Here is a 16795-nt window from a genome sequence, read left to right on the forward strand (position 1 = left end):
TGTCAAATTTTGATATTTAAATAATTCATCCATGCTTATTTTAAATTCGTGTTGAAATGATACCGTATATATCCACCTTTCAAAAGCTATTGCTAAAACAAGCAAAGTCCAGTTTTGCTCTAATCTAGTCAATAGAACTTTTCTTTTCTACGAGAAGGAGAAAAATCAGCATACGACTTTACACGTTCCTTTAACGAATTTCTATAATTCTTGTAATGTCAATTAAAGACAAACGCAGACATTTAAGTTGAAATAAAATTGCTCTGACGTAGCCATTACGTTACAAGTCAACCTACTTAATTGCTAGAAATAATCTTGTCTCCTGTTATTAGCATTCGGCAGCTAAAATTGATATTTTAACTAAAAATTTGGTAAATTGTAGCGAACTACCCGTTTAAACTAAAAGGTTGTTTACAGGAAATCAAAAAATCAATCCGAACCGAAAACCAAATTGAACCGGAAAAAGAAAACCTATTTTTTCTTGATTTGATTTGGTTTTTAGTCTTAAATTTTAAAACCTGCTAATATTTGGTTTGGTCATTATTTTAAGTAAGAAATAACCGAAAAATTAAATCAAGTCGACTATATAAATATCTAGCTAAAATTTATAATTATATTTATATATATGTATAAAATTTTCTTTAAAATAAAATTGTAGTATATATATTATCTTTCGTAATCTTGGGTTGCTTCTTAGATGAGTTTTAAGAGTTTAAACTGCAATAAGCCTATTCAGTCAACGTTTTGGCTCTACTATACACTAGTGAAAATCTCCGCACTTCACGCGGTTACAAATATATATTTCTTAAGTATAAAACAAAACAAAAAAAATATAAATATATATAACTTTTTCTATTTGTTGATACATGAAAAAATGTACAAACATTGGTTGTTCCTAAATTTAGCATAAAAATGTTTATACTACCAAGGAAATGAGAATTAAATATAAATGTGTAAAAAGTAGAACCGACATGAGCGCAAAATTCGCAGTGTTTACTTGGACAAAAGAGAAAAAAAATATAGAGAAAAAAACACAAAACAAAAAATAAGACATATCACTTGTTTGTTTGCCTTTTAGACTCTCCCCGTGTAGCTATGGGAACAAAACAGAGAAGATCAAAATTTAAAATACCAAAACTCATAAGAAAAATTGAGAAGATCAAATTTAAAAAAAAAAAATTCAAAAAATTTTCAAAATTCAAAATACTACAATCGATAAGAATGATAATCACCTCCCGATTAACAAAATTAAAAGGAAAAAATAAAAGCAATAGTTGTGGAGATTTAGAGTGACACACAAGGATAATAAAATCATTGATGTAAAACGATAGTTCGTCTAAATATGTTATTCTTTGCAAAGTAAGTGGTCGTTACTTTGGACAAACTTTGGACAACGACTTTGGGCGTGGAAAATTTCACCAAAAAGTTCTAAAATAATTTATTTTCTATTTTCTTGCTTTCAATCCTAAAATCTCTTATTTCCTCTTTGCTTTCTCTTGACCCAAAGATATCAATTATGCATACCGCAAAATGGTTAAAAGATCTTATTCTTGCAATTTTTGAATTGTGGGTTTAGTTGTCTCACTTAGGTTCAGAATTCAATTTTAATAGCTATTTTTAATTTCCTATCTTTTCCTCCTGCTCCAAAATCCTGAAAGATTTGAGAAAAAAATACATAATTGAATATCTCCTCTGTTCCTTGCTTAGCAAAAACTTGCAACCAATGAGTATGACTATTGTAATTACTACCTACCACACAAAGAAAAGGGAAAGAAATATAAAAGAGAGAAAAATTGCTTACAACTTTAAAATAAGATTATGACGATAGAGAAGAGAAAAAAATGTAAAAATACTTTAGAATCGACGTTGCCTTCTCATGTCTCCGAACACTCCAAGGTAGCAAAGCCTAACTAAAGTATATAATTCTTGCACCTTTCTTTTTCAACTCAACATCATCGCATTTACCATCAGACCGATTCAAACCTTCATAAGGCCACCTGATGCTTAAGAATTTAAGTACAAAGAGTTTCACATCCATACTTCTCGCCTTTGCGTATTCTCAATGCATTATATGATGAGTTAACAATAATAATAAAATTATGTTAGTATAATAATTGCTAAAAGTAACATTAATAGGGAAGGAGAAAAGACCTTAAGTTAATGGTAAATAGTTTGGTTTGGTGTCCATACCATTGCCATTTCAAGTTCTCATTGTATTGCTAAACATTATGCGGTATATTGCTCAGTTTCAGGTTTTAAAAACTGAAAGCATAGCGACTACACTTGTAAGAGTTGTAACTATTAGCATTAACAAAGCTTTAGTGGGGAATTTAATTTGGAGCACCCATTTACATAACACATAAATGACCTTTGAACTTTTTAATATAACACATAAATGGAAAAAAATAGAAAAAGCCAAAAAAAGCGATAAAAAAGATAAATGTCAAATTATACCATGACAGTGCTACATGTGATTGTTTACGCCACTTTATATTATATATAGATATGTTGAGGCAAACCCATGCTTTTATAAAGTATAATTCCCTACATTAATTAATGTCTTCTAAATATATGTCCAAGGAACTTTTACCATTAGCTAATCCCCTCATTCTATTTTTGTTAGTAGTAAGTAACATTTTTTATTTCCTATATATGTTCTTTCTAATTTCCTAAAAAATTTCAGGTGGTATTTAGATGGACAGATAGTAACCTTATTCTGATCAAGGTGGTTTAGCATGATAAGAAATTGGATCAAATTAACTCTATATTGTAAGACATTCTCAAGGGTGAAAATACTTCCTGCAAGCAAGGAGTACTAAGAATATAGTGAAGGAGGAGCAACAATGTTTTTGTTTGAAATTTATCAATATCGACTATGAGCTAAATAATTTGAAATATTTGAATATCAAATAGTAGGTGAGAACTGATTACGACGTAAAATTAACACAAATATTTTAGTAATGATTACAATGTGAATCACTCCATCAAGAACCTTGATTCAAAATATAGGGTGATACGATTATTCAACTATTTCTCACCAGAAAAAGAAAGCTTAGTTGGGATCGATACTAACTAAGAATGCTATTGAACTAAGAAATTTTAACTCCGAAATACCTGGAAAGCGAAACTAGGTAAGATTCCAAATTTTTAAAATGAACGTTTGAAAATACTGATTGAAGCTCAACATTTACACTTGTTACTAGACCGGGCCAATTGCATGTATAAAATGTGAGTCTTAAAGTAACCAAAATTGTGTTATATGAGTATAAGTAATCTAAATGTGGTCTAAATAGTACCCACCCAACCTAAATAGCGTTCATCCAACCACTAAACTAAAAGTAGTCAGAGGATGTACAATATATGCATAATTCATGCGCACTCGTGTATCATTAATGTATAATTTATGTATATCGACTCAAAAAGATAAACACTAAATTTTGCCGGCTATTTATGTAAAGATTCCTAGTGTTTTTTTCAGTTGGCCCCAGCAAATGGCATTGAAATAAGGGTCTTTGTATATATATATATATTAAGGAGAAATATTTACGAAACGTGACGATAGTTTTATATTTACAAAACATAACATTACAAATCCTATACAAAACATGCTTTATATTTAAAAAAAAAAAATTATTTTTTATTTTTTTAAAAATCATTTTTTAAAAATATTTTTTATTTTTTTAAAAAAATATTTTTTTTTTAATTTATTTTTATTTTTTAAAAAAATTAATATTTTTTTTTTTGCTCAAAAACTTATGTATGAAAGTTGTATGAAATGTATATCTCGCTCAAGACTTAAAAAGTTTGCTCAAAATTTAGTGTATGAAAAATGTATGAAATGTGTGTATATCTCGTTCAAGGCTTAAAAATCCGCTCAAAATTGTGTGTATGAAAACAATATGAAATTTGTATCTTGCTCATGTCTTAAAATTTCGCTCACATTTTCATGTATAAAGTTCATGTTAGATTTCCGTAAAATTAATACAACTACAACAACATTGTAACAATTTTCATACAATATTCAAGGCTTAAAGTTTTCGCTCAAAATTTTGTATATGAAAATTATATTAAAAATTTTGCTCACACATACACATTTCATACAACTTTCATACATAGAAATATGAGGTAATTTTTTAGGCCATTGAGCAAAAAAAAAATTAATATTTAAAAATATATATAAAAATTATTTTTAAAAAAATAAAAATATTTTTTTTTAAAAAAAAATTTTTTTAATAAAAATATATATATTTTTCTGGAAAAAAAAAAAAAAAACAAAGAAAAATATATGAAAATCCGTCATGTTTTGTAATATATCGTTATGTTTTGTAAATAAGGAAAACTATCGTTACGTTTCGTAAATATTTTAACATGTATATATACATAGTTTTCCCTTGAAGTAACCTAACTCCAAAGAAAGCAACTAGAAATGACACCGGTTAGCCACTTTTAGGGTTGCAATTTAATACATAGCCATCATTTGGGTATTTAAAATTTAGTCGCTTTAAATTTAGCCAACAACCATTTATTTTACTTCTTCGCATAATTGCGACATGTTTCATCCTAATTTAGCCAACATTCGTTTCGTTTCTCATGAAGAGGAGGTGAACATCCAATATCTACTTTGGTCAGTTTCATCATACTTACAGAGGAAAAGCCAAAAATAGAAGATTGCTAAAAGATGGTGATACCTAACTGATAAATTCTAAGTGCTTTTTGGTTTGATGATTGTCAGACTAATTCAGAATCAGATAGAGACCTGGTTTATGATCTGCTCTATGTGTACCATGCACCGTCAGCAGAGACAGCTGTAAACCCGAGCTACTCACTGCGCACAAGTACAACAGTGAGTTGGCCCATGCTTTAGGTCAAACTATTGAATGAGTGGTCTCTATTCATCCCACATGCTTCCCACTATATATACAACATGTTACAACATATTGTGTATCGCTTGGAAAACCTAAAAATCACCCAAAAGGTGCAGCCATCGTAAGACTCTCCAAGTATTCAACAAAGCCAATCACAAATCAAGGACCAGTTCCAACACTCAAGATGCTTTAGTCTCCTAGTTTGTTTTAAGCTTTGTTTCATGTGCTTTTACTTGTAAACCTACTCTTCTTTTATAAGAAGCTGTTGTAGGTATTTCAAATTTTTAGTAGTTGTTAGGCAGTTTACCTTTCAAGCTATTAAGTGATACCCTTGGCTAGTGTTAGTCTAAGGTTTATTAGTTGGGTCCTACTAAGAGGTAGTCGACCTTAGTTTCCTTGGCTAGAGTTAGTCAAGTGGAGATATTTGCAATCGGAGTGTTACAAAGGTTGAGAGACTATGGGAGTTAGTTCCTAGGTTGCTACTATTTTAAGGGTTGACGGATTATGGGAGTTTGTTTCTAGCTTACAATAGAGTTGTAACCTTGAAGTTGCTCGTGTAGTGGAATTGAAATCCTACCGGGGTAGGTCGTGATTTTTAATCCCTTGAGCAAGGAATTTTCCACGGTAAAAACAGTGTCTTCTTTACTTACTGCATTACATAAGGGAACTGATACTCAACCAGATCTCCTCATATTGTGTTTGGTGGACGCACAGCCTATAACACTAACGATATCAATATAAACTTTTAGAGACTTTTTCTTAGAGATTAAACCAACTTCATCTTTCACTTTGACAATATTCTTCTTCACTAGTTAACTACAGTTCAAACTTTAAGTTTGCTTCTTGAATTATAAGTCATGAAGTTCAATTGTTATGGGCTTTTGCACCTTTTTCAATTTGAGCAGCAAGTTTCTATTTGTGAATGTAATAATTTTATTACAATATTCATTCTTTTTAAATTTACAATGCTATTGATTTAACTGTATGCAAGTGCTCTCTAGAGGTCTTTCTTGAATGTCTTTTCTTTGCTCTTTGGAGAAAAAGGAAGAAGAAAGAAGAAAAATAAATAAAAGAAGAAAGAAAAAAAAGGGAGGAGGAAGAGGACGATGGAGCAGAAGAAGAAGCAATTTGAAGTTTGTCCATCTGATTAAAATTTAAACATATTATAAATGCTGATTAATTTTCACAATCAGGTGCGAATTTATTATCCGAATTTGTAAAATTTAGGGAGTTGAGAAGGAATACAGAAACTGCTTCGAGCCAATATTCGTATACCAGACGCTACGGTGCTGAAATAACCCATGTAATACTCCTAGAAAAAACTCAAACGACGTAAAATTTTAAATAATGACACTTTACTATTAGACGCTTAACGTCAAACGTGCACTCTCCAATAGGGGAAGAATGACACGATTTTCCCTTCAAACGGGTTGGTCCTTAATTTTTGCCTTTTAAAATCTAACTTATTCCTAGCGGGACATAAGTTCGCCTAAGTTCTTCAAAGATGCGGACATGAATTTTGAGATATTATGATGCAAAAACATAAACTTATGCCCCCGAAAAGTTATTGGGAAAATTAAGTTCTATATCTATTTTTAAAAATATTTACGACATACTTGTTATGTCTGAGGGACAAAAATTAAATACGAGTACGAAGTAGGCACAGAAGTGCAAAATGACCCACAATAATTTCCATGTCGGCCCAACTGAAAACGGCCTAGCCAAAGCAGTTTCACAGTTATAACGTATAAAAAGCATCATCGCCATTTTTCTCTTGTTCATTATCCTTCCATGGCTACTACCATAATAACTGCTCCAACTTCCAGAATTGGAATGCACTGCCGTTTTGAAGCTCCAAAACACCATTTCTTCAACAGTTGTACCACCAACTTCTCACTTTCTATTTCAAGCCCTAATTTCAAGCTTTCATCACATACAATGCCCCCCAATTCTTTCCGAGTCAACGCTTCAGGTATGCGAAATGTGGTGGACTATGCTTTAGATTTATTGTTTCCCTTTATCAAATAGTATGTGATTAATCAGCTCCATTCTGATCTTCTTTTTCTTTGTTACCACTTACTTGTACTTCCTAATTTCGAGTATTAGCTACTTATTCGCTGGTAGAGACAATCGCCAAAGTCCTGTACTATTCATAGATTGTTGGTTAATTATGCTTAAGTTTTACGAAATAGCTTCTCAGTGACCGATTCTACATTCAAATTTGGGCTTACTTCTGTTCCCTGGCTTGTGTGGGATAGGATAGGGTGGTGGGTAGGGGTGTCAAATGGGCGGGTTGGGTTGAATTTGGGCATGTCAAAATTAATAAAAATCCGCCCAAAAGTTACTTTGGCTAAAAGCGGGTCATAACTCAACCCGCCCAATTCCTACTGATATGTTTTAATTTCGTTATTTGTTCTTTCATAATTTTTTAGTACCTAATAAAAGTATTTTCTATATTTATTATGGCTATATGTAATGTGGCCTTCATTTTGATATAGGCATAAGCCTATTAGCAAGAATCCTGGTGGAAGATTGAACTTGGGCACCAAGTTTTAATATGTGTGGTGGATACATTTGTTCATGACATTACAAACTTGGAGACCAAGTACTTCTTGCTATAAATAGAAGAGCTTCCCATAGTTGAAGACACACCAAAAACAATTTAAAGAGCTTCTCTTTCTCTTTGTCTTCTTCTCTTCTTTTAGAGTATTATTGTAAGAGAGTTGTCTGTTGGGAAATACTTGTGTGAACCCTTCTTTGGAGTGATCTTGTGAGGTTATTCTTTTGGGATACTTTTTGGGGGTAATTAGAGTATTTACTCTAATTTTGTACTCTCTATTGTACTCTTGTTGATATAGTGAAATCGCTCTTTTCCGCTTGTGGACGTAGGTCTCACTGACCGAACCACGTTAAATTTGTGCCTCATTTATTTTCTTTGCTTGCCGTTATAATCAACTTACTATTGTCTTTGTTATTGTCATTATCACGTTGTTTGGCTAAATTCCGCATTACCCGGATTCTCGACCCTAACAAATTTATATCAGAGCCGGATCTAACCGGGTTAATTTCAGTAGCCAAAGATGATTGTAACAAAGACTTATGTTGAGAAATTTGACCAATGTGCAAACGTTGGGATGTGGCAATTGAAGATGGAAGCTATCCTAATTCAGGACGGCTTATATATGGCACTGGAAGGAAAAGAAAAGTATCCAGAAAGTATGACGGGCCCCGAGTTTGCCTTCATAAACAAAAAGGCAAAATCAGGTATCATTTTAAATCTCTCAAATGAGGTTTTACGTGAAGTATCTGCAGAAACCACAGCCAAAGGCATGTGGGAAAAATTAAAAACCCTGTATATGAAGAGGACAGTGGAAAATAGACTTTACCTGAAGCAAAAACTTTACACATTTCGTATGGTTGAAGGTACTTCTATACTCTCACATCTTGATGCATTTGATTCCATTCTTATGGATTTGAACAATATTGATGCTGAAGTTAAAGATGAGGATCAAGCCGTGTTATTGCTTATTTCCCTTCCCCAGTCGTTTAAACATATAAGAGATACTATGCTTTATGGAAAGGATAATTTCTCTGTAAGAGATAAAATCTATCTGAAAATCAAAAGAACAGATAGATAGAGATATTACTGGGGAAACTAGTACACCCCATGGGGAAGGCTTGTTTGTAAGAGGTAGATCTGATAAGAAAGAATCAAGTAGTGAGAGGTCTAAATCAAGGTCAAAGTCTAGATACAGAAATGTTGTGTGCAAATATTGTCATAAGAAAGGTCATATTATTTCCAAATGCTATAAATTGAAAAACAAAGAAGAAAAATGAGCACCAAAATACTAACACTGCTGAAGCAAGTGTAGCTGCAGATGAGACCGAGGGAACAATATTTTTAGCTACTACCAATAGCTTTAAATCTATTGATGAGTGGATTTTGGATTCGGGTTGCTCTTATCATATCTGTCCCAATAGGGATTTGTTTACCACATACGAATCTGTTGGAGGTGGAGTTGTCTTGATGGGTAACAATGCTCCATGCAAAGACATTGGTAAAGGTACAATACGAATCAGAATGCACGATGGTGTGGTGAGAACTCTCACCGATGTTAGATATGTTCCTGACTTAAAGAAAAATCTCATCTCATTGGGCACTCTAGAATCTCTTGGGTGCAAATACACAGTTGAAGGCGAATTTCTGAAAATCTCTCTAGGTGCTCTGGTGATAATGAAAGCACGCAGATCTGGTACGTTGTACACTTTATTGGGATCCACTGTTACAGGTGCTGCTGCAGTTTCCACATCAAATCAACCTGATTCCGACATCACCAAATTGTGGCATATGCGATTGGGGCATATGAGTGAGAAAGGTCTTTCCATTCTCAACAAAATAGGTCTCCTATGTGGACAAAGTACCAGAAATATTTAGTTCTGCGAATATTGTGTGTTCGGGAAGCAGAAAGAGTCAGCTTCAAATCTCCAGCAATTCATCGAACAAAGGATACTTTGGATTGCATTCATTCAGATCTTTGGGGTCCTTCTCGTACCCCGTCAAAAGGTGGTGCCAGGTATATGCTAACTTTCATTGATGATTATTCAAGGAAAGTTTGGGTTTATTTCCTGAAAAATAAAAGTGATGTTTTCTTAACTTTCAAACAATGGAAAGTTTTGATTGAGAAGCAAACAGGAAAACATGTCGAGTGGCTTAGAACAGATAATGGTTTGGAATCTTGTGATGATGAGTTCAATGGATTTTGCAAAAATGAAGGAATTGCTCGACATCACACTGTGAGGATGACCCCTCAGCAAAATGGTGTTGCAGAAAGGATGAACAGAACTCTTTTGGAAAGAGCTCGTTGCTTGATTTCAAATGCTAGGTTGACAAACGCCTTTTGGGCAGAAGCTATCTCTACAGCTTGTTATATTGTCAACCGTGCTCCTTCTGCACCTTTGAACTTTAAGACTCCGGAGGAAATGTGGTCAGGTACTCCTGCTAATTATTCAGATTTAAAAAATTTTGGTTGTCCCGCGTACATGCATGTGAATGAAGGAAAATTAGAGCCAAGGGCTAAAAAGTGTATTTTCCTTGGATATGCATCTGGGGTGAAAGGATATAGACTCTGGTATCCTGATCCCAAGTCACCAAAATTTATAATTAGCAGAGATGTAACCTTTGATGAATCCTCTATGTTACATCCCAGAAAAGAGTCTTCTAGTTCTTGTAATAAGAATAAAGAGCAAGGTATACATGAGCAGGTGAAGGTGAAGGTTGAGCTTGGCATTCCTTCTGAGCCAAGCTCATCAACTGTGGAACAAAATGCAGTTGAAGCTCTTGAAGTTGAGCCAGAAGTTGAACCAAATGAGTATTCCATAGCCACACACAGACCAAGGAGACAAATTCAAAAACCAGGAAGGTATGGAGATTATGTTGCATTTGCTTTTTCAGTTGCACAGGAAACTGAAGAAATTGGAGAACCATCAAAATATTCAGAAGCAGTTTCTGGTGGTGATTCAGCCAAGTGGCTGATTGCAATGAATGAAGAAGTTGAATCTCTCCACAAGAATGGTACTTGGTCTCTTGTAAAGCCGCCATCAGGAAAGTGAATTGTTGATTGCAAATGGGTCTTCAAGAAAAAGGATGGCATTCCAGAGGTTGCAGATGCACGGTATAAGGCACGATTAGTAGCAAAGGGCTATAGTCAAGTACAAGGAGTTGATTTTAGTGAGATTTTCTCACCTGTTGTTAAACATAGCTCCATTCGTGTTTTGCTTGCCTTAGTTGCCATGTATGATTTGGAGTTAGAACACTTGATGTTAAGACAACTTTCTTACATGGCGAACTTGAGTAGCAAATATTCATGCATCAACCTGAAGGTTTTGAGATTGAAGGGAAAGAAGATCATGTTTGCTTGTTGAAGAAATCCTTGTACGGATTAAAGCAGTCTCCAAGAAAATGGTACAACAGGTTTGATTCCTTTATGTTGGGTTTTGGTTATTCGAGGAGCATGTATGATAGTTGTGTTTACTTCCGGAAGTTAAATGATGGTTCATTTGTTTACTTATTGTTATATGTTGACGACATGCTCATTGCTGCTAAGGATTTGACAGAAATTCACAATTTGAAAAGTCAGCTGAAAAGTGAATTTGAAATGAAAGATTTGGGAGCAGCTAAGAAAATCCTTGGCATGGAGATCAAAAGAGATCGAGGAGCCAACAGGCTATTCCTGACCCAGAAGTACTTGGAGAAAGTCTTGGAGAGGTTTGGCATGAAAGATGCTAAACCAGTGAGTACTCCTACTCACTCCTCTTGCTGCTCATTTTAAGTTATCAGATGCTCAATCACCGCATTCAGAGGAAGAAGAGAGGTATATAGCACAAGTACCATATTCTAGTGCAGTCGGCAGTATTATGTATGCAATAGTGTGTACTCGTCCAGACGTTTCACAAGCCGTAAGTGTGGTAAGCCGGTATATGGATTGCCCGGGTAAATCACATTGGCAGGCTGTGAAATGGATTCTCAGATACTTTAAACGCATGTTTGGAGTTTGGGAGAAATACTAACTCTTTGATTGGTTTTGTAGACTCAGATTATGCAGGTGATCTTGATAAAAGAAGATCACTAACAGGCTATGTATTTTGCATTGGTGGTTGCGCTATTAGTTGGAAAGCTACATTACAACATGTAGTAGCTTTATCTACTACTGAAGCAGAATATATGGCAGTGACTGAGGCGATCAAAGAAGCCTTATGGTTGAAGGGTCTATTTGGTGAACTCAGCTTATACCAAGGTGGTATTACCATTTTCTGTGATAGTCAAAGTGCCATTCACTTGACTAAAGATCAGATGTATCATGAGAGGACGAAGCATATAGATATCAAGTATCACTTCATCCGGGAAACTATTGCTGAAGGAAAGGTCTCTGTTCAGAAAGTCAACACTAGAGACAATCCTGCGACATGTTTACAAAGCCTCTTCCTGTTGGCCAGTTCAAGCTCTGCTTGAACTTGATTGCCTTTTATGAAGGATGATTTAGCCCATATGGGCTTTAGCAGAGATGGTGGAGCAAAATTACTATATCACTCAAAATTAGGCCAAGGTGGAGATTTGTAATATGGCCTTCATTTTGATATAGGCATAAACCTATTAGCAAGAATCCTGGCGGAAGATTGAACTTGGGCACCAAGTTTTAATATGTGTGGTGGATACATTTGTTCATGACATTACCCATGACATCACAAAGTTGGAGACCAAGTACTTCTTGCTATAAATAGAAGAGCTTTCCATATTTGAAGACACACCAAAAACAATTTGAAGAGCTGCTCTCTCTCTGTCTTCTTCTTTTCTTTTGGAGTATTATTGTAAGAGAGTTGTGTGTTGGGAAATACTTGTGTGAACCCTTCTTTGGAGTGATCTTGTGAGGTTATTCTCTTGGGATACTTTTTGGGGTAATTAGAGTTATTTATACTAATTTTGTACTCTTTATTGTCTCTAATTTTGTATTCTTTATTGTACTCTTGTTGATATAGTGAAATTGCTCCTCTCCGCTTGTGGACGTAGGTCACACTGACCGAACCACGTTAAATTTGTGCCTCATTTATTTTCTTTGCTTGCCGTTGTAATCAACTTACTATTGTCTTTGTTATTGCCATTATAGCGTTGTTTGGCTAAATTCCGCATTACCCGGGTTCTCGATCCTAACACTATATATAACCTAGCAATTTTTTTTTTTTAAACAAAAAAATCTTTTTATTAAGATTTCTTGTGGTTCAATTTGGGTTGCATATCAGTCCAACTTTTTATATGCTGAGATGGGCTGAGCTAATAATTGGGCGGGTTGGTTTTGCCACCCCTAGACTGGTGGGTGCTATGCAACCTTCCCCTTGCATTTCTGCAAGTTTCTGAGCCTCAAAAAGTTCACTGAGGAAGCAACTCTACCATTGTCGGAAGGCTCACTAATTCTACGTTTAAGTATCGAATGAAATTGGGTTTTTGCATATGGACTTGCAGTTGTCATTGTATAACTTGAGGTGCCAAAGAGATTATGCTAGATATGCAGTAGCAGTCTGTCATTGTATGACTTGAAGATGCCATAGGGATTATGCAAGATATGCAGAAATTTTCTGTTTCTCGTTTAGCTGCTTCATTTACTTTTGCATTCATTAGCTCTCAAGAATTGGGAACCGTTCATTTGACAAGAAGATTTCTTGGTTAATTGGATATCAAGACTACTTAGTTATGCTGGGAGGAATTTCCTTGGTTGAGCTAATTTCCATATCCAAGTAACTCATGAATTAACTCCGTAATTCCAATATTGACACACAGCCAATAGTCCCTAAAACTTATAACACCATTTCATTTCTATGCTACTTACACAACTTTCAAGAATTCAAAATTTAACTTTAACTATGATATCTCTATCAAGCTAACTGTTCAAGCTTACGTCAATATTTGCGTTCATATTCTATTGTTATCTTTCTCAAAAAAATATTCGCGTTCACTTTTACTAAGATAACAAAATATTCAATGTATATCTTAAATACCCTGTCTAATCTAATAGTGACATAGTGTTATATTAAATTGGACGGAGGGGTAATTATCAGCAATAGGTGGCGAATTGATGTCTGAAACAATACATAATGTTTACTCTTTAGATATACATCTTCCTAAAGTTCAATTGTCAAGTTTCAATTTTTTAGTCTTACTTATTGGTTCCTGAAGATGCTCCAAGTGAAGAATTGGAGGCTTCTTCTAGGGGGGCAGTTGGAGCAAACGACTTGTTAATTGTAGGACCTGGAGTTCTTGGGCGTTTAGTGGCAGAAAGATGGAGAGAGGTACTTCCTGAACTAATAATCATATGATTTCTTTGAGAAGTAGGAACCATCCTACCTCGTAACCTAACTAAAAATATACATGCATGTTTTTTTCTTGTTTGTTAAATCTGCTTTATTATGGAAATGTTTGATGTTCATTTTCTGAAATTGATATTAGCTGTATGAGTTTCTGGCTTATTAACTGTGACAGACTGGTAGATTTCTGCTACACTTAGTGGAGTATGCATCATAATTGAGACTGCTAAGAGTTTTGGACCATTTAATGTGGCAGGAATACCCAGGCTGTCAGATTTTTGGGCAGACAATGACCACCGATCACCATGATGAACTTATTAAAATGGGAATTAGTCCATCTTCTCGAGAGTCCAAGTTTACATCTAAGTTCCCTTATGTTATATACTGTGCTCCTCCATCCCGGACTGAAGACTACCCTGGTGATGTTAGGTAAGCTTGACAGTTCTTGCAATAGCTATCTCCTATCACCTATCTGTGGTGGCTTTTTTTTTGATATTTAGTTTCAAATAGTTTGGGGCTCATTAGGTATGGTGCATGGTGTCTCAGTTCTCGGGAACAAGAACATCAAGATGGAATTTTTTTTCTGTTAGTATCTAATTTATAGAAAACACAAATGCTTTTAAACTATAGTGCAGTAATAAGAAAAATATTTGCTTGTTTAGTAAAACTATTGTTTTGTTGTGAAATAGTCCCTCCTTTCCTACTGCTGTATGATTGCAAGTATCCTGGCTAGTCATTAGCAGTAAATGCTTTATATAGCTGGAAGCTGCATGAGTAATAGTGTACGTTTTGAAAATCATGTGTATGGGATGGTCAGACCAGTTTTCTGATTCGGCTCTGCTAATCTGGGCGGTAATGGTCAGCAGCAAATTTAGGTTTAATGATAGCTTTAACTTTCTTCAGATTCTCTGTGCTAACTTTGATCATATTGATACTTCAATTTGAGTTAATACTACAAAACCCAGTGCTACCTTAAATTAATTTCTACTTCACACATACAATGAGCAGGGACGCTGCATTAAAATGGAATGGTGAAGGTTCTTTCCTATTTACCTCAAGCTCTGCACCATATGACTGCTCTGATAATGGATCAGTTGATGAGGTGTGATGTCTTACATAAAATATTAGCCTTGCCAATTAAAGATACAGGCTTTGGAAACTGTTTTTTCTGAAGGAAACGACTGAATTTTAACTCATGAAGTTTCATTCTTGAGAGAATTCTTCATGTGTTTCAGTAAGGAGATCTGAGCTTTCATTAAACTCTTTTGGTTATCATTTATTTTTTATTTTTTTGTGTAGGATGGTCCCATAGTCCCAATTGGAAGGAGTCCAAGGACTGATATACTTCTCAAGGCAGAGGAAGTAGTGCTGGAGTTTGGTGGTTGTGTTGTTAGATTGGCTGGCCTTTATATATCCTTGGATACAGATCAAAGATCTAGAGTTCTTTTTGTGTAGCCCGTAATTCTTTATTTACCTTAACCACTAACACAAGGAAGGCAGAGGTGCGCACACATATTGGTTACATAAAGGAACTGTGGATGTTCGCCCTGATCACATCCTCAATCTTATCCATTATGAGGTGAATTGTGGCATCCATGTTTTGGATCATGTTTAGTTTAGAGGTTGCACTTTGTTGTTCTTCATGTGGCCTGTCTTTCCTACAGGATGCTGCTTCTTTGTCAGCCACCATCTTGAAGAAGAGACTTCGCGGTCGGATCTTTTTGGGTTGTGACAACCACCCCTTATCCAGGTCATCCAATCTACATGATTGTTAATTTTTCTGGCTCAAAGTCGAAGCTCTCTGATCCATGTTGCCCCTTAATTGTTGTATTACCTTGTCCAATGGCAGGCAGGAAGTAATGGACTTGGTCAATAAAAGTGGGAAGTTTGAGAAAAAATTCGAGGGTTTCACTGGTAACTGACTTATGTTGAAATCCTTTAGCCACTGGTTTATAGAAAATCATGCTACAGCAGTCACTTATTCCTTCTTTCAGGAACTAGTGGCCCTCTAGGGAAGAAGTTAAACAATTCAAAGACTCGTGCTGAACTAGGATGGGAGCCCAAATATCCAAGCTTCGCTCAGTTCCTTGGAGTTTCACATTAAACTGCTGCAAGAGCTCTCATTCTTTCGAATTATTGAAGAAATGCAGGAGAACTGTTTTCACAGAGTTGTCTTTTGATGCGGCATGTTTGGATCAGTGCTTTTATGCATTTAATTGCCACCATGTTATGCAGATATTGCGTCTGTAACATATGCCGGGGTTTTGGTTTTTCTTTACTGTCTCCACTGTAATTTGTTGTTAGGAAAGGATGGTTGTCTTTGTCAATTACTACTGAGATGTTTATAATATTGGATTAAGGTGACATTCTTGAAATGTTGGTTTTATAGTTAGAAAAAGAAAATCTAATGGGTGGGAAATGTTACGGTTTTATTAGCTTCCTCTGATGTAACTCTCTCTATGGAGGCTTTGTGATGATGATCAAGATGTTCTTGGAGACCCAACTCCTATCATTTATAAGTATAATCTCTGCTGTTTGTTGGAATGTTTTTGTTCTCATTAGAGACGTATATTTAATAATATAGATAAATGAGAAACTTAGAAAATCCTAATTTGGTTTGAATGCGAACTAGTATAAGAATAAAGCTAGAGTGGATACATAGGATTCATCTTGTAAATACTAACTGGTTCGAGATTGAGATTTAGTTTGATTGGTTGGTTAAATATAGTACAATTTGCACGATTGTCCTTATTCGAGGGTGGTATTTAACTTGTGCCCCTTAAATTGCCCGTCTTTAATTTTTGTCCCTTCACCTAAAAATTTATGAGTTTAGGGTTCGAATTTCCGCTTAGTCATAAATTTTTTTTTAAAAAAAAGGTTAAATTACAAGACGGAGCTTGGATTTCGCAAGGCAGAATTTACATGCAAAACTCTATCTTAAGGCAGAGTTTGCTACCTTATAACGCAGAGTTTGCCTTAAGGTAGAAAACTCTACAAACTCTGCCTTCTAGCATAAAGGTAGAGTTTGAATCAAAAACTCTATCTTAAGGTAGAGTTTGAATCTAAAACTATGCCTT

At 34.8% G+C, this 16795-nt stretch overlaps 1 protein-coding gene across 1 annotated transcript; it reads left to right on the forward strand.

The window, feature by feature from the left end:
- The first annotated feature begins 6591 nt into the window (after positions 1 to 6591).
- LOC132034323 (uncharacterized) lies at positions 6592 to 16262 on the forward strand. Its single transcript, XM_059424634.1, has 9 exons — positions 6592 to 6824; positions 13569 to 13703; positions 13975 to 14147; positions 14727 to 14820; positions 15018 to 15128; positions 15208 to 15297; positions 15383 to 15468; positions 15568 to 15632; positions 15713 to 16262. The coding sequence occupies exons 1-9, from the start codon at positions 6657 to 6659 to the stop codon at positions 15820 to 15822; spliced, it is 1032 nt and encodes a 343-aa protein (XP_059280617.1). The 5' UTR covers positions 6592 to 6656; the 3' UTR covers positions 15823 to 16262.
- The last annotated feature ends 533 nt before the right edge of the window (positions 16263 to 16795 follow it).

This window comes from Lycium ferocissimum, chromosome 10 (genome assembly GCF_029784015.1).
Source record: "Lycium ferocissimum isolate CSIRO_LF1 chromosome 10, AGI_CSIRO_Lferr_CH_V1, whole genome shotgun sequence".
NCBI lineage: Eukaryota > Viridiplantae > Streptophyta > Magnoliopsida > Solanales > Solanaceae > Lycium > Lycium ferocissimum.

What these genes read in the sequence shown, in the direction of transcription:
- LOC132034323 (XM_059424634.1), top strand. Translation starts at nt 6,657, where the DNA reads ATGGCTACTACCATAATAACTGCTCCAACTTCCAGAATTGGAATGCAC. An exon ending in TGGCAGAAAGATGGAGAGAG is followed by an intron (nt 13,704 to 13,974) that starts GTACTTCCTGAA and finishes TTAATGTGGCAG; the next exon opens with GAATACCCAGGCTGTCAGAT. An exon ending in GACAACCACCCCTTATCCAG is followed by an intron (nt 15,469 to 15,567) that starts GTCATCCAATCT and finishes GTCCAATGGCAG; the next exon opens with GCAGGAAGTAATGGACTTGG.